Raw genomic sequence first — 18965 nt, forward strand, 5'->3', positions numbered from 1 at the left:
ATGGACCTCAGGATGATATATGTAATAATATTTAAAAAAAAGATATGACTCCAAATGATTAAAATTGGTCTGATTAGGATGATAATGGCAGAATGGCTTATCTTATCTTGTCTTGATTTGTTCCAATTCAAACAGAATCATTTTAAGAATAAAAAAAAATCTTATCGGTTATCCATCATTTCCATGTCTTCACTAGAAATGTGTCAAATTCTTGAATAGAGCTTTTATGGGCTTACTGTCAGGTACATTTATGCAATAGTTATCTTTACTTCTCTCATTCAAAACACAAGATATTTTCTGTTCTTCAGAATGAATCAAAACAGGAAAACACAAATACTGACCAATAATTATTAAAACAAATCTGGCCAGTAGTTGGCTGTGATAAGACGAGTGTGTGCTGTAGCTCTTACCCATATGAGCAGTTGCGTGATCACAACATTCCCCTTGCGGCTGGCCAGGTGCAGGGCTGTCCGGCCGTCACCTTCCCCGCAGGTTTCGTTGACCTCATCTCTGGAGCCGTTGGCCAGCAGTATGACCACGAAGCGCAGGTCTTCCTCCGCTGTGGCCCGCAGTAGCTGCTGTCCTAGAGACAGCTCTGTGCACGCCAGCGATGCCAAAAACAACTTCTGCTCGTATTTGGCCCTGATCCAGCGCTCACGTTCCTCTCTGAAACAACACACACACACAGAATCTACAGTTAGGCTCAAGATTGAATTAACGCGGGGCCGTCAACATGCGGTTTGCACCGGTGGCATGTTTTGATCTGGCTCTCATTCCAAATGACATTTAAAATTTGATGGGATTCGTGTACTGCTTTTCGATTTCATTTCTAGCACAGTGCCAAACATTTACTAGCACTCACATCTCCATTACACACAGCAGCATCTAGACTTTAATACACAAAAAAATATATTATACTGAGCAGTACAGAAACAATACCACCACATTTTGAATGGTTGCTGTGTGTATGTGTGTAAAGCCTTGTTTATACTTTCGCCTGGCTCCGCACCGCGAGCCTCCGCTAACTGCGCACGCTCCTCCCCAAACGGACGAGGCGTTTATTTTTATCGCGCTCGCCGTCGCACTACTCTTTGAAACATCAGGGGCCGGCTCGCAGTGTTCTCTAAACCATCAGGAAGCAGCGGTGAGAAGTAGTAAGGTACACACGTGACAATGTTTTTTTTTTTTTTTTTACACTTTTCGCTAAACCCACGCTACAAAAAAAAAAATAAATCATGTAAAATTCAGTAAACCTTGAGATTATTACTAGTGACATTAGAACAAAATATATGGATATGAGAACATATGTATAATACTAAATCAAACAACAATCTCCTAAATATTTTCGATAAAATTTTTATTTCATTTCATGAAATTTGTATTAAAGATGGACCTTTATTTTTATTTCAAAAAGGCTTATTTCTGCAATTGTAGGCTAATTTTATAAATGTAAGCAATTAAAGACTAATAAAAAGACAAGCGCAAACTGGGTGCCTGTAAGATGGTACAGATGTACCTGCTCGGCCAGAATCGGCTCGATTATTCGGAAGCAGAGCTGCGCAGTTACAAAAAAATGCCATGCAGACCGCCACGCGAAATGGGGCCTCGCACACTCAACACACACGAATGCCTACACAGAGATGAATTGAAATTACTTATAATTGAAAACGACACTATTCAATTTTTAATGCTGTAAAGCTGCTTGCTTCAAAGCAATCTATCGTATAATGTGACATAAATAAACGAGACGTGACTTGAGTGAAGTGCCGATTAGCAGAGTTCATGCAAACATATCCATGTTGATATAATCCGTTGTTTTATTAACTGCTCTTTTGTTTAATTGTTTATTGAGAGAAAAAGTGAGCAGCACATATTAACATATTCATCTAAATGCCGCTTCCAGCAGCAAGGGTGGCATTGGGATGTTCACTAAGAGTATACCACTGCAAACGAATTTCAAACTTATTTTGACACCTAAATGAAGAACAAAAAAGAACTTTGCCGTGAATACAGTATATCGGGGCCTTAAGAATGTGTGTGTGTTTGACAAGTTAACCAAGCAAAAGCAAACAGGAGAAGGCCATCAGAAATGGTTGGATCGTTTACAGCACCCCTCCTCAAACTGTGCTATGATAGAACTTAATCTCTGTTAATCCCCACAGAGTAAACAGCCTTTCTCAGACAACTCAGGATTAGTTCAGCTTCAGCTCCTATCTGAGGGGAAGAGGGAGTTCTGATACCCCCGGGGAGGGGAAGGGAGTTGGGCAGAGGATATTGAGCTGTTCCCTAAAACACAGTTGCCCATCGGGGAGTCCCAACCCATGAGACCAAAGAACAGACATCCTACTGTCACAATTCCTCCTCACCAGGAGCATTTGGACAGGAACAAAGTGTACACACGATGATTAGAGATGTCAGGACTAAAGTCTGACTTAACACACCAATGGTGTCACTTCCATTTTCAGGTTTTGACAAATCACATTTAATTTGATATAAATTAAAATTACGTTGTGATGGAGAAGTATAGTGTAGGATTTGTGGGAACATGAATTTTCAATGTTTCATTTGAATGATCAACACAATTCCAGGAACAGGCACACAAATGTTCAACATATTGAATGGACTGTACTTCTACAGTCCTAGTCAGAGCTATAGGTACACTTGGTAAATATGAAATAAAAAGCCTGTGAAAATAAATCTGCATTAATACTTTTGACCTTCATTGAAGTAAAAATAAAAATGGGAGGAAATCTCATTATGAAATAAATGTTTTTCTCTAATACACATTGGCCACAATAATTGGCACCCTTTTATTAAATACTTTTTGCAACCTCCTTTTTCCAAGATAACAGCTCTGAGTCTTCTCCTATAATGCCTGATGAGTTTGGAGAACACCTGACAAGAGATCAGAGGCCATTCCTCCATACAGAATCTCTCCAGACAGTTCAAATTCCCAAGTCCATGTTGATACACTCTCCTCTTCAGTTTTCTATAGGATTCAGGTCAGGGGACTGTAATAGCCATTACAGAACCTTAATTTTGTGCTCAGTGACCCATTTTTGTGTTGATCTTTAAGTTTGTTTTGGATCATTGTCCTGGTGAAGGATCAAACCACAGCCCATTATAAGAAGCTGAGGCAGTCAGGTTTTGATTTGTTATCTGTTGGTATTTGATAGAATCCATGATATTATCCATCTGAACAAAATGTCCAAGATCTCCAGCAGAAAAATAGGCCCACAACATTAAAGATCCAGCAATATATTTAATCGTACACATTGGGTAAATTTTTTTAATCCCTGTGTGAACCAAACCCATCTGGTGGGTTTGCTGCCAAAGAACCCGGTCCAGTTTGAAGTTCCAGTCGTGTCTGACAACTGAATATGCTGGAGTTGGATGAGACCAGAGGATTTTTGCATTAAGGGGAGACACGGCAGGCAAAACCATCGTTTTTTTTTTCACTGGTCAATTTTGAGATTTTGGGCTATTTGTCTTCAATAACATGTCTTCTTTCAGACTTGTGGTGAAAAAAAAAGTCCAAAATACACATTTAGGTCTTTATTTTACTACACTTTGTCTATTTGCGTCTGTAGATTTCTCCTAAATTCAACAAAAGTTGGCGTTCTAAATCAACATGCTGCTCCACGATCGCTGTCTGCACCCTGTCATCACATACACCGTTGGAAAGCTCTCTCTCTCTCTCCTGTACAATGTTGTCGGATCCAAATATGGTCATTTCCTTCTTATCAGCAACCAGTCCTGAAAGTACAATGGGGCATTTAACTCTAAAAGCGAAATCTCATTGGCTGATGTCAATTTCTGACAACGTGATTCGTCCAGATGCATCACGTGACGTGCTCTGACATTTCCAGAGTGTGTTTTTGACTGTTTTTGACTGGGGTTCTGTTGAGTTGAAGGCCATAAATGCTGTGTTATACGTTTTGATGTGTTTGAGGTGGTTTGTATTGTTGATTGCTAATGATTTGATAAGATATTGTGTCTGTAAATAGTTGTTTCCACTAAAAAAGTATGAATTTTTACAATATAAATCTTTAAAGGCCGTTTTCTCAAAATGTTTTTTTTCTCATACTCTGAGCCAGAAATCTCCACTTCAGCAGCACTTACATACACCAAACTTTCCAGTTGTATTCCTACCTATGTTCTTAAGGTTTTTACTGAGGGGTTTGTTCATATATCATTCATATTCAGATTTATACACCATTTTATAACTAAAAACGGGGCGAAAATGGATTTTTTTATGGCTGTTGACAGTTTTTTCTGATTAATGGAGTGATAAAAAGAGATATTCAAAATCCCCTCTGTAAAAACCTTTAACTCTAATATGTCAACAAAATGAAACAAGAATTTTGAATCTGGCTTTATCCAACGCTTCGGGAAATATATGCAAATTAGCACATATTTAATGAGATAATACCTCATTTGCATATTCAAACATAAATATTCTAAAACTTGTAATACAAAAGATATTTGTCTTAATGTCAGTAATCAACTGGGGACGTTTCATGTTGATATCTATCATTTATTTATTTATTTTTTACCAGGGGTGTCTTCCCTTAAGACAATATAGACACACGTCCTCTTTGGTCTGTGTGTTGCCTCGTATTTATACTGTTGTTAAACAGGAACTCATGGCTGGGTAATTTCATGTTCCTAGACCAATGGTGTGTTTTAAAACTGTAAATATGAAGGGGAATATTTTATAAAATATAATATATTTTACTCATAAGAATTTCTAGGCGTACCAATAATTGTGGCCAACGTGTATTAGAGAAAAATATTTCATTTTTATTTCCCCCCACATTCAGTAGTTTTACTTCAATGAAAGGTTAGATTTTTGTGAATGAAAGATTAAAAGGATAAACAATGCAGATTTATTTTCACAGCCTTCTTTGATCATATTTCCCAATGCTGCCAATAATTCTGACCATGACAGTATACCTCACAACCTAGTTTTAATTTCTGTCCAATTAAATATGATGTACAATGGAGTTAATAGGCCAATCTTTCAAGTTAATGTTAACTACCAGAAATGTATTTTATAATATGTTGAGTAAATATTCTGTATATAATATTGACACAATTCATTGAAATTTAGCGTAAAATAAGTAAATAAAAAAAATTATTCATTTTAGATTAAACATTCATTTACATTTAATTTTATTCATGTGTATATTACGGAATTATATTGTCTATTGGCCATTAAAAAAGCCCAATATAGATCAACCACTAACACAATGGTTCTAAACTTCAGCGGGGGCCCCAACAAGTGTTAAAATGATTAAAATTAAGTTATATTATCACAATATTAATCAAAATGCCAAAAACACAAAAAATAATAAACAGAGCAATTCCAAGAGGGTCCTCGCACCTTGGTGCTTGGGCCCTAAATATGTGTAACCAGAGATACATCTCAGCTTAGACTAGAGGTCCTTCAAATATTGTCTTGGACATTAAGGACATTAGAGTCAAAAAGGTTTTGAACCACTGCATTAGTGTGTGAATCTGATCTATCATTTTAAATGTATTAGAAACCACAGATTATTTTAAATAAACAAAAAATAATAATATTAAAATACATTTTAAATATGCTTAAAGTTATAAAAACTGCCCTATTGTTTAATCCCAAGTTGATATGTTCAATCCACTGCTTGTAATAGAGGAAACCACAGCCATGATGGGCTTTGAAAGATGAACTCAAGTGTGTCTCAAAGGGTTAAACTCGGACACCCCGATTACAAATTAGCCTTGTATGGATGTCAGGGGCCAGAGTGCAGAGGAGATAACATTTTATCAGAGAGGCAGATGGATGAAAATAGGCAATCAATAGCCCAGGGGATCGATGGTTTAGTGACATCCTTCTTAATCAAAGCAGCAAAGCCATGCTGACGGACCTGAACCCCCCACAGCACACTCAAAGATTATCTGTCTAAAGTCACAGCTAGCATCACGGCTCACAGTCACAAACGCGCGCACGCACAAACATGGCACACATGGGAAAAAGACAAGTAACAATCACCTGTTGATGTCAAACTACAGCCAGACATTTGATTAGCAGCATAAAGTCTGGTTCACTTTGCAGTTTATTCTAATCAAGAGACACTGAACATAACAGGAAGGGGGTGTCCAAGCAATTTGTTAAGACTAATAACAATATATCATGCTGAATTGTTATTAGTCTTAACAATTAGTCTACAGTATATATATATATATATATATATATATATATATATATATATATATAGTAGTATCAAGAAACTCAAAGTTCTTACAGAATTTCCAGCATTGATCATTTGATTCACAGTAGGACAAGTAAAGAAAAAACAGATGGGATGAAAGAGCAGGAAGGAGAGACAGGGAAGAGAGGAGACAGGAGGAGGAGAGAAAAGCCACAGCATCTGTGGGAAAGTTGAAGAATTTTATTAACTGTGTGTGTTTCGAGAGGGGGGTCTAGCAGCACGGAATGTTCCGGGTGCTGACGGTCAGCCCAGGGTGAGTGAGAGGGCTGGCACGAGGGCCACGGACCACAGCCCCCACACAAAGCATCCTGGGAGCCATGGAGGAGGGAGATAGAGGAGGGGAAAAGAGAGAGGAAGAGGCTCGGCAGGATCTCCCCACTGCCCCTCTGCCTCTCTGTGTCTAGAGGAAATGTGGAGCACTTCACTGCCCTCTGAAACGCATGCCTTCCCCAGTTAGCAGCGTTGCTAAGGGCCAAGCCCGTCTGGCTAACGAAAAGAAGAAAAAAAAAAAGTCTAAACTTTTAGCAGTTAACCTCTTAAAAACACTAAAACCTTTGTCAATATGAAAACAAATGTAGCTGGTAGCTTTTTTGGGACTGTTTTGGGTTAACATAAGTTTTGATTTTAAATACTGCTCAATCTATAAACCTTGAGGAAGACAATAGCGTTCATCGTTTGACTTTAGGTCTCTCTAAACATGTACAAACATACTTATATACACATAAATGGAAGTGTAAATGGGTGTGACATGGTTGCAAAGACAACAAAAACAGGGTTCAGGAGTCATGGTGACAAGTGTAAGGGGAGAGGATGGGCGTCGCGCTTCAACACACACACACACACACACACACACACACACACACACACACACACACACACACACACACACACACACGCGCGCGCACACACACACACACAAACAAACAGACACACCAAATCATTAGTACCTCATCTGAATCTTTGGGAATTTGTCCTTGCATGGGAATACGACTAATTGAATTAATTAGCAGTTCTGTTCCATGACCATGTATCATTATGTGTGTGTGAGTGTCTATAGACCTACAGGGGAAGAAATGCTACTAGCAGACTGCAGGTTTCAGCATGAGTTTAATTAAAATTTACTGGCCATTCAAGTTAGATCCAAAATGTCTGTCTGCAATGAGTCAACACGTCTGAACAATGTATAGTTCCCTCAATCAGGCCCTTTGAGAACATGTGTGCAAAAACTGACCATGACAACCATAGTTTCTAGGTCAGTGACAAATACGATTTTCTAAGATAAAGAAACCTTATTTTTTTTAAAAAAATATATAGTTTAAAATGCATGTACAAAGCTCGTACAAAAGTACTCTTCGTATTCATATTGGTTTCATAATGACTTTCAAAAACTAAATTTGAAATAGTTTATTCCTGCTGTTGGTCATGATTTGGCAAACAAGTTATTAAGATATTTATGAAAGATATATATATATATATATATATATATATATATATATATATATATATATATTTTTTTTTTTTATCTTGCTTTTTTTACCCCATAATAATAAAATCAAAATACCATGTGTTTTCTTCCCAAGAATTTCATCCATTTAAAGGGGTCATATAATGGTACATGCACTTTTACAAGTTGATTGCACTGAAATGTCTGTTGGCAGTGCCTGTACACAACCATCCTATCATGATTAAAATCCATCCAGTGGTTTTGTTTTAATCTCCTTATATGTTTGACCATCTATGAAATCAAGCCGTTCGATATTGTGACGTCATAAGATCGTACGCCCCTCCCGCGATTGTGATTGACAGCCGTGTTTCAACACAAGACCCGCCCTGAGCAAGCTGTGACAGCCGTCGTCATAGTAGTCCGCCATTGTTGATATGCTGGAGTAGAATGGCGTCTAAGCGATTGTGGTGTTCTGTTCTTAGATGTAATAAGGAACACAGCAGTCATTTGGATGTTCCTAAATCTGAGCCGTTATAGATGCAGTGGCTGAGTTTTGTTTTTGAAGCGATATGCCCAAAGGATTGACGCGGGGATTCCCTCACGGGGATTCCCCACGATCGTCCATGCTTTCATGTTTACGCGAATCATTTCACACCAGACAGCTTTACAAACGAGAAAAAACGGATCGGTACCAACGTGTTACTGCTGAACCTCCAGAAGATGTGAGTGTAATGTTTTATTAACCTTTATATTAGTATTTATATTAATCTTTGCGAAATTTGCAAACCTTGCTGCAGGCTTCACGATGAATGCATCTAAGGTTTACACTCAGGGTACATTACAGCATGTTTTCTATGTACGACGTTCTCAATATAATTCATAATCCCACGTTTATAATGAACAACGCGTGGTTATTGTGTTACAAACGGTGTACGCACAGAACAGAGGGGCGGGGTGAGCAAAGCTCATTATCATTTAAAGACACATGCACTGAAACGGCGTGCTGAAAACAGAGCTGTTTTTGACCAGGTAAAATTTGTGTTTTCTTACAATACTAATGAGAATTTTTAATTAAAGTATATTACAAACTTTTAATTTAGACCCTAAAGAATCATATTAGCTTGTACAAAAATGGCATTATATGACCCCTTTAATGAGTTTTTCATCATTATGCAGTTAAAACAATCATTCATATTTTAAACTTTATGCCCCCAAAATGAATTTTAATTCAGAAATTAAAACAAGTTCATCACAGGTGTATTCAAGTCAATGTATGTATGAATTGAATGTTTAATCCATTTTTTGAAAAAAATTATAGATTAATAAAAAATGTACGTCATTGACTATGATACTGTAAAATCATAAACGAATATGTTATCTCCATTAAAACATGTACTAATCTTTAAAATCTTTATTTTAATTGTTTTTTAAAAGTGATTAAATAACAGTGACAATACCTGTAGTCAGTGTTATTTTGACGGAAACTGCAGATACTGTGTTTGTAAAACTGTTTGCGTGATAGCTTCATTAGTGTGTTGCATTGCTGTTTTGGAACATTTACCTGAGGGGAAGGTGGGGGGTGAGACAGTAGCCTCGACGTTGGAATGCAACAGGCTGGGTCATGGGGGAATTATCGGGAGTCTACATCAATCCCTCGTCAGGACGGTTTCCTGTTTGTGAGTGCAAATGTGCTTTGTGTTCTTCCTGGACGATCACTTTGTGGGCTTGTGTTTACCCACTTGCCAGCACTTCCTGTCCAGCTCAAAGCCAGCGGCTGTTTACCCAACACTGACAGGCGTCGGCTAATGCAGCGTCCCGTGAAAGGACAGCCCTCCAGCTGCCACAGCCCCCAGAGATCCCCTACCCTAAACACACACCTCTGAACTTCTGCCAAAGTTCACACAGACCACATATCAGATGCGAACTACCTTGTGCAACTGAGATCACCAAATTCCAGGTTTGGCCGAGTAAAACAAAAGAGAGAGAAATTCATAGAGAAGAGATCGACGTTGATGCTCTTTTCTTTCAGGCTAATTATACCACTAATTCAGCTCATTAGTGTCCTACTGACTCACAGGTAATGAACTCTGACAGGCTAAATCTGTCAAACAGACAGCAGTGCACATTTACCTGCACATGCGCAGAAGCAGACACACACAAGCTCATTCATTTCAGTGCTTTAACCCTTACTTACAGAGGCACACACAAATCTCAAGCCCTTTTACATGTCTCGAATAAGCCTCCTGTGTCCAATCAGTAGTAAGTTATCAGATTTTGTTAAGCGGTGGGATTTGATTACAATAGTTTCTTACATACACTGCCATTCAAAAGTTTGGGATTGGTACGATTTTTAATTTTTTTAAAAGAAGTCTCTTCTGCTCACCAAGGCTGCGTTTATTTGATTAAAAATACAAAAATTATGACAATTTAAAATAACTTTTCTATTTTAATATACATTACCCCAGTCTTCAGTGTCACATGATCCTTCAGAAATCATTCTATGATGATTTGATGCTCAAGATGATTTGATGCTCAAGATGCTCATTATTATCAATGTTGAAAAAAAAAAAAATGTGTTATTGACCCCAAACTTGTGAACGGTAGTCTTTAATGTTACAAAAGCTTTCCATTTCAGATAAATGCTGTTCTTTTGAACTTTCTTTTCATCAAAGAATCCTGAAATAAAAATGTAAATAACTGTTTTCAACATTGATAATAATGAGAAATGTTTCTTGAGCATCAAATCATCATAGAATGATTTCTGAAGGATCATGTGACACTGAAGACTGGGGTAATGATGCTGAAAATTCAGCTTCGATCACAGGAATAAATTACACTTTACTATATATTCACATAGAATTTTTTTTTTTTTATTGTAATAATATTACACAATATTTTTACAAAATAAATGCAGCCTTGGTGAGCAGAAGAGACTTCTTTTAAACCGATCCCAAACTTTTGAACAGCAGTGTACACACATGTCATTGTGTTACTCCATTGTGATGCCCGACATGATGAAAACGTTCTAAAATGTATCTAAAAGTCTATGCGTAAATGTTTCAAGATCCAAAGTTGTCGATTTGTTAGTTGTTTTGATGTTTTCTCAACATAGATGAAAGTCTAAACCCTGGTTTTGGTGCATAAACGTGTGTCATGTATGCCACTTTGATGGACTGAGTCGGTAAAGTCAGAATTGCAGAATTTCTGGTCTTTTTTGCTGATCCTGCTCTCAAATGTGAAAAACACAATGCACTCTTGTGATTTCCTCACAGGGTTTTAAACAACAATATCAGATTATTTATAACGTTATTTCACTGGATAAACGCCCCGATATATACTTCATTTTCCTCGTTCCTCTCCACGTATACAGTCGTGAGTGTGGAAAGACACGTTTGGTGAACATCTAGTGGACTTTGCGCTCAAGTCACGCGCTCAAGTTGTCCACGCGGACACACAACTGGGCTGCACGCAGACGTCCGCGTACCCACCTTATGACAAAAATTCGGTCACACGGACAACGCACAACCCATCACAGAACGCAGATAGCCGAAGTATATTTTTGGCTTTTACACTTGGAATATTGTTTCTTATGTCTTTCTGCCCAAAGTTCTCAATTTTCTTCAATTCTAATCCATAATCACATTCTACATGGAAAACCCCCACCCTAAAAAAAAACTAAACAAAAAAAAAACTAAACGTCAATGACAGAGAGAATTCATGAGGTGAATAGGGCCACAAAGGGACAATTTTACTCCAAGAGCTGCTCTGTTCCTGCCCCCCCTCCCACCCCCTTTTCTAACAAGGAAAAAACAAGGGCCTGAAATCAATTATCCTCTCTAGTCTAGTCGTTAGCTGCCCTTGGATAGACACAGATAATTAAGCTCAGCGCTTCTTTTAATATTACGGGCACTTAGCGTTTCTGATTCTGACTGAGCTCTGGCCTGCACCACACTCAAATCAGTCCCACTGGAGGCAATGGGCCACACTCATACGAGGTTCCATTAACTGGATCAGAACGCTTCAGTGGCAGCATGCAAATGGGGGCCAAAGGGCAAAGAGAGACAAAAAAAAAGTGTATGTGCGAGAAAGAGACGGAAAAGAAATGTGCTAAGCATCCGTAAAACCGCACAGGGCTTGATCTTTATCTGTACTCGCTATGCTCCCATCAGATCCATGTATGATGGGAGAAGTGCAGAATCAGGATGTGACGCAGGCTGGATTCAAACCCATATTCGAACCTGCACAAGAACAAAGGCTTCGAAAAGCTGACATTCTCGTCTGGCTTTCACATGAACAGATTTAACAGTTCAAAAAGAGGTATTAAAACAAGAAATAATGAAATGTGACATTTATATATAGTTTTTCCTGACCTGAATAAAAAAAAACATGAAAACTCCAAAAGAAAATTCACTGAGAGAGCGAGAGAAAGGGAGAAAAACAAAAAACACACAAATACTGTACATACACATTATTTACCCTGTATTAAATTGGACAAAAAGGTAGACAATGTGATGATTCAGGCATTAAATGCCCTCTTGCTTCACATTATCAGTCCTCTTCATAATACGCCGTGCTCTGATTGGCTCTTGTCAGCCAGTTTAATGTCAATAGTAAATTGGAAGGCTTGTTAACCTAGTTGGGACATGATTACGGGCAATGGTAGGCAGTCATGTAAAAAATAATGTCTATTAGACTAATCTAATCAAGAAGTCCTTTTACAGATGAATTAGAATGGGGCAGCCAATTATTTGAAACATTTGCGCAGTGCTTTCTGTCAGTGAAAGAGAAAAAGAGAGGAGAAAGATAACGACACGAGAGCTGTTTAACATGCAGGCCATGAGTTGGCTCATATCACCGGTCTTCACACTGGGAAGAGGTCAGAGGCTGACCGATGCAGGATCAGCCAGTTAATGCTGAAGAAATGGACCTCCTTGAATGCCTGCCCGCACTGACAGGAAAACGATAAGGACAGGTACAGACAGAAAGAAGGTGCGCAGCACATGTTGAAATTTTAAATGTGATTATTCTTCTTTCCTTTTCCACAAAGAGATCAAGTTCAACGAGTAACATTATGCGAGTAACTCATGGGACATTAATAGTACGTCGCTCTCCGTCTACGTCTGGATCGGAGGAAGAATGAAGCCCAGCAGGCCTCCCCAAATCACCCCCCTCATCCGTCCCCAGGGCCCAATCTGATTTCAGCTTTGGGGATGCACACCTGCACCCCAGCCCAGATTAAGAGCCGGGTCTAATTTGAAATCTGTTAGCTCTGCCCTTTCAGAGACCGATATCTGGCCATAAAGAGGCTCTTTTTTAGCCACTTACTGCTGAATTATTATAGGCCAGACATTGCTCATGATGACGCATGTGGCTATGGGAGTCAGGCGGTTTGTGGAGCTCAATATCTCAGCTGTCTGATGGAAGTTTCTTGGATTCCATAAAACAGATGTTAGACACCCCAGTCTGCAAATCAACACCCACCTTCACCCACCCATCATCATGCAGATTGTGCCATGGTAGAGACAAGAGAGTCAGTTTGTTAGTAAGTTAGCTGGTTTGCTTTACATTAAGGTCTTAGTTGTGTTGGTAAAGCTCAGTTATCATGGTGTTGGACTTTATCTTTGCTTTTTTTATTTTTATTATTGCCAAAAAATAAGCACGGTGCTTATAAGCACTGACACGTTTGGTTCATTATAATAATCTTCACAAATGAAAACAACTTTCATGAATTTTTAAGCCTAAATACACTCACCAGAAATAAAAAGCTAAACGTATGCTATAAACAAATAAAAGTCACCACTATTAAGCTTTAGGCAACACAAAAAAAAGTCTGCGTTAGAATAACATGATTATAAACACAACTAGTGTATAGACGAGTTTACCTGATCAGTGTGATGACGTTTCATATACCCAATGACCTATTTAGTCTCTCTCATTCACTTGTTAGAAAACGCCTTTTTCAAGACAAGCAAAAGGATGAAAAAATATGACAAATACCTTGAACTTGTGTTCACCACAGACCTTATTTCAGGCATTTAACCAAAAACCCAATTAAAAAAAAAACATTGACTTCAGGACGATGGAACCAGAAGTGCTAAAATAATCGTTTCCATGTTTTGGCCTACAAAAAAACGGAATTTCTGTAGCATTCCACTATAATCAGTAAAAATCAAATAGTGTTTTCTGCTATTGATTACACTCAGATAACATGAGAAAACAAGTATATCACTAACATGCACTTGGAACAAAGGGGTGTGTGAAACGCACACAATGCATGTATTTCACACTTTAAGATTCACGCTTGGTGACAGGCTGCGAAACGTTACAGTGTTGCTGAGGGTTGGCAGTGTGAGATGCCAGCGAGCGCCACCCTCCCAATAAGTCACCACGAGGCGCAATTAGCAGAGCTGTCATTCCTACCCTGCCTGGCCCGCTAATACAGTCCGGCACCTAGTGTGTGAGGAAGGGGAGAGGGGGCTCTGGTGTCCATGGCAGCACCACACTAATTAAAAAAATGAGACTGCAACATGGCCTGGCTGCCAACAAAGAGCACTCATGCCAAAACCTATCGCCTATGAGGGAGTGTGTGTGAATGCGTGTGTGTGGTCACAAACAATCCCAAAAATAAGCCCATAGCGGTGTCTTTGAGCGACCTCATAGAGTTTTGGAGGCAGAGAAGGTGTGAATTTATCCCAGGCAGTAAAAGGTTAATGGGTATATTTAGAGGTTCTCTCGGGCTCAATCGCACATAACGGCCAAGCAGCCCATGAGGCAACAGGAAGAAACTTTCCCTTTGCTTTAAAGCAAACAGCTAAATACAGAGAACATGTTTTAATGGCTCAATAATAGCCCTATTAAGTGACAGATATCACTGATTTAAGTGTCCTGAATTATAACAGTCCTAGGATCAATAAACTACAAAAAAGGATTTTTAAACAGATAAAAAAAAAAAAAAAAAAAAAAGGTTTTAATGTTTGCCCTAAATCCAATAACCAATAAATGGACAACATTAAAATTCTACATTGTTTTGGTCGAATGAATTAAAGCTAAACGACTAAAAAGTCAAATAAATTGTAAATGCTACAAACAGTTTTAGGCATTAGGGTCAGTTTATCTCAAGTGGTCCAAAGGAGGTTGCTTGACCATTTTTTGATTTTCCTAATTTCCTCAAGACAGACGCTGTGGTTAAACACTGCTTAAAATGCAATAGTATTCTTGTAGGGCGGGGTTTTAGAAAGAGGGGGGCGTGTCCAAATCAGCAAGTATAGTTTTAGAACAGCTAACATACAGCACCATTAATTCAACTCGTGACATTCTCTTAAAAGATGATTAACAGTGAAGGCTGGAAGAAGAGGCAGAGGTTGCTGAGGCTAAATGCTAAACAAAACCTTATAGAAATAGGTGGGTCAAGAAGAAAAAGGAAAAAAGAGAGAGGCTGAAAACGGCATACTATTTCTCTAGTCGGATCCAGGTGGGCTGTCTGGGTGTGATCACTCTAAAACATAATTCCAGCCTGGAGAACGAGGAATGATGCATGTGGAGAAAGAGGTATGGAAGACAACACGTCTCTTCCCCCTTACCTCCAGCTCACACCCCCCAAACAGGCCCCTAATTGAAAGACGAGAGTAGCCCAGACCTTGACAGGCGGGAGGTCAGTCTAATTGCTGCTGGCCATATTTAACATTAAGATAATCAGCCCATTAATTACCCTTTGGATCATTAAATCAGTCGCTTGCAAAATGAAATTTCGAGCTCTATTACTCACTTGAGAGACCACGAGGGAGGGTTTTCATTTATCAGCCACCAATCCTGGATGCAGTGCGCACACACCAATGCCTGAGCTGTTCACCAGGACACAAGCTTGCTGAGTATCAGCATTTAGCGACAAGACAGCGCTTCAAATGTATGAACGCTTCAAAAATGTCTCAAGACTGAGACACGCTAATCAGGAAAACCATGAACTTCACACACATCAAATGCAAATCATATCAACAGAACTTAATTTTCCAAGTATGGAGTATACATTAGACTATAGTCGGTTTTTAGATTTGACACACTCACTACAGTCAACGGTGCATTTTCCAATCAGATTGAATCCATTTGGAGGTTACAAGCTAAATCAATTCAAACGTCCAGTAAAGGATGGGAAGGTAGCAAATTACACGCAACAGAGCACTGACAAAATCACATGCACACACAATCACGGGGTGGCCAAGTAGTCTTTAAAATGTAAGTCAAATTCTACAAGATTCTCAGCGGTTTTATGGCTTTTTATGGCTTTTAACGGGTTTCCCAACCAGGCTTCATTAACCCCTGGAATTTCATGAAGGACCTGAAGTTTGTAAAATTCTGATAGAAATGCAATTCTGAATTCAATTAAAAGGCAATTTTTTTTTTCATTTTAATTATATAATACATATATAAAGAATAAATATAAAATAAAAAATAATCAAATAATAATAGTACTTTTCATAAATTACACTTTATATTAGGTGTCTTTAACTACTATGTATTTGCACAAAAATTAACTACAATGTACTTATTTTGTTAATGGATTGCAAAACACTTGTGCTGCTATTGAGGAGGGATACGGGTATAAGGTTAGGGACAGGTTAAGTGGTATGTGTAGGTTTCAGGGTGGGTAGAGTCAACAGTGTAATTATAGCTGTAAATACAGAAATTATAACAGATATAATTACATGCAGGTAATTATAATAATATAAGTACAATGTAAAAACATGTTTGTACACAATAAGTGCAATTAGTACATAGTAGTTAAAGACACTTAAAGATCCACTGAAGTGCTTTGAACGCGCAGCATTATTCAATGTGTTGACGTAATATCCACTGAAACAGGAAAACAGGGCGGGACATATCGAAAAGCCCCACCCCTTTTTGAAATAGCCAATAGCGTTTAGTTTATATCGCAGCTCGGACAGAGCTGTTGAGCTCGGCAAAGCCGCATTTGATAGCTTATGACAGCCACAGTCTAATAGACTCCCCTTTTAGATTTAACATGCAACTGTTACTAAAGCAAAACAGTGAACATAATTATGCTGAGCAAGTGTAGTTTGTGCAGATGTGTAGTTTAGAAATTTATGTTGGTGCATGCATGGCACCGGTAGGGCTGGGCGATAAATCGATTTTATCGATTAACTCGAATGTGTAGTTTACGTCGATTTGTTTGAATGAAAATCGCTTTTCTCTTTAACATCCGCCGACGCTTCCCTGTGGGCTCCAGTAGTTCCGAACGGGCTCAGCCCTCTCCCCGCGTGTTTGCCATAGAGATACACAAACAACATGGCAAATGAACAAGGCCGCGGCAGCACAAGCACACCCGCCAAAAAACAACCTACAGTCTTACAAACATTTACAAACTGAATCCGCAGGGCTGCCAACTCTCACGAATTCACCGTGAGACTGACGCTATTGTCACTTTTTACACGCTCTCAAGCCACACATCCATTTTCTCACGCAGAGAAAAATTGAAGCAGAGCGGACACTGACAGACAAGACAGAGAAGGTTACTATTGCAATGAAACAAATTCTCAGCTCTCAGATTATGTCAATTTAATTACGAAATTCAAACAATAAACACCGTTTTGGCGCTTGTAAATGTGACGTGACAGATCTCTGACAGAGTTCAAGCGGCGCGTGAACCGATCATCTGTTACTCTGTACTACTAGTTAATAGTAGGCTAAATAAACACAAATGATCAATAGGTAATTTGAAAGATACAGTTCAACTTGCCGAAATGAAATAAAATCATTCGATCAGTGTTTTTCAACCACGGAAAGAGGTCCATAAAACAGCTGGAGAACAATATGTCACGTAACGGTACATTTAACGTTACCTCAGGAAAGCCATTTAATGACTATAGCACGTTAGTCGGACTTAAAAAATTGCTATAGAGAGGAGTATTTTGCTAAATATGAGAACTATATTACATATTGATTCTATTTTTACCTGTATCATTAAAACATTATAATATTGTTATTATAAAAAAACGCATTACATTTATTTTGAGATGTTATATAACCTTTGATAATAATACCAGCTGACAGGACTCTGTATGTTTACAGCATTAGGTGAGTTATTATTTTTTTGTTGAGAAAAATTAACATGTATCAACTGTACCTAAAATTTATCCAAAGGAATCGATATTGAATCAAGATCAGAATCAAATCACAAGAATTGAATTGAAATTGCGAAAGCAATAATAAAAACGGTAGCATACCAGTCATTGTACCATGTAAACATTGTGTTGTCACTAAACTAGTAATATAAAGTTACAGGGTATCTGCACAATTTTTAAAGTCAAATTTAAGGCTTTTTAAGACCTTTTTAAGACCTTTTTAAGACCTGAAGAAATCAAAATTAATACCGTACATTAGGGGTGCGCAATATTGTCAAAAATATGTCTAGATATTTTCAAAGTTTTGTTGATAATAATTAGATGATATTTTACTGATTTTGTTTTCGTACTGGTACCCTGGCTGGTTTAGGCCTGTTGTTGACAGAAGACTCATGAAGATATTCATATTTTTTATATTCTATGCAGTGGTCAGTTCACAGTAGTGACAGAAATTAAGGGGCAATATTTGCCACCTTAAATTGATTTCCAGGGGCATTTTCACCTATATATGGACATTGTTTCTAAACGTATTTAGAGGTATGCATCACCTTTTATGTCAAATTCTAACATTCAAATTAAATTATATTAGAATAACACAGTACCAATGTCAAAATAAATCATTAAATTAAAATCCATCCTTGCAGTGCAGAGGTGACACAGAAGTGGCATCAAAACTGGCATTAGCCTACTATATTTACACTTCATTTACAATTGCATAAATAAAGTTATTCAATATTTAAATATGAAATGATTTATAATTTTAACGTTTTAATTAAAGGATACTTTAAATATGAAACTGAAACCACCAGTAGGTGGCGGCAAGTCACTGTCTTAATAAGCGAGTTGTTGGAATAATTTATTCAACCGATTTGTTCAAACGGCTGATTCATTAAAAAAAAACAAGTGATTGTTCATTGAATCGTTAAAATGATTTGTTCAAAACGCGGGTTTCAGTAAAAAAAAAAAAATTCATCGCTGTCTGTTGGACCACGGCTTCATTATGAAATTCTCGTCGGCGATATAAAGTGAAAATTGACAATATTGTGTCCAAAAAGTAACTCACAATGTTAACTTTATTGTTAATCTAACTGTTGTATAAAATAAATAGCACATTTGCAATTGTGCAATGGA

General features: G+C 38.0%; 1 protein-coding gene across 2 annotated transcripts in view; it reads right to left on the reverse strand.

Annotated features, from left to right (window-relative positions):
- Positions 1 to 18965, reverse strand: part of agap1 (ArfGAP with GTPase domain, ankyrin repeat and PH domain 1) — a 102180-nt gene that overhangs the window by 3641 nt on the left and 79574 nt on the right. For both annotated transcript variants that reach the window (XM_084425361.1, XM_084425362.1), the window contains one exon: positions 411 to 666. In XM_084425361.1, coding sequence (XP_084281487.1) covers positions 411 to 666 — 256 coding nt within the window. The remainder of the gene's footprint in view (positions 1 to 410; positions 667 to 18965) is intronic.

The sequence above is a fragment of the Rutilus rutilus genome, assembly GCF_951802725.1.
Source record: "Rutilus rutilus genome assembly, chromosome: 12".
In the NCBI taxonomy this organism is placed as follows: Eukaryota; Metazoa; Chordata; class Actinopteri; order Cypriniformes; family Leuciscidae; genus Rutilus; species Rutilus rutilus.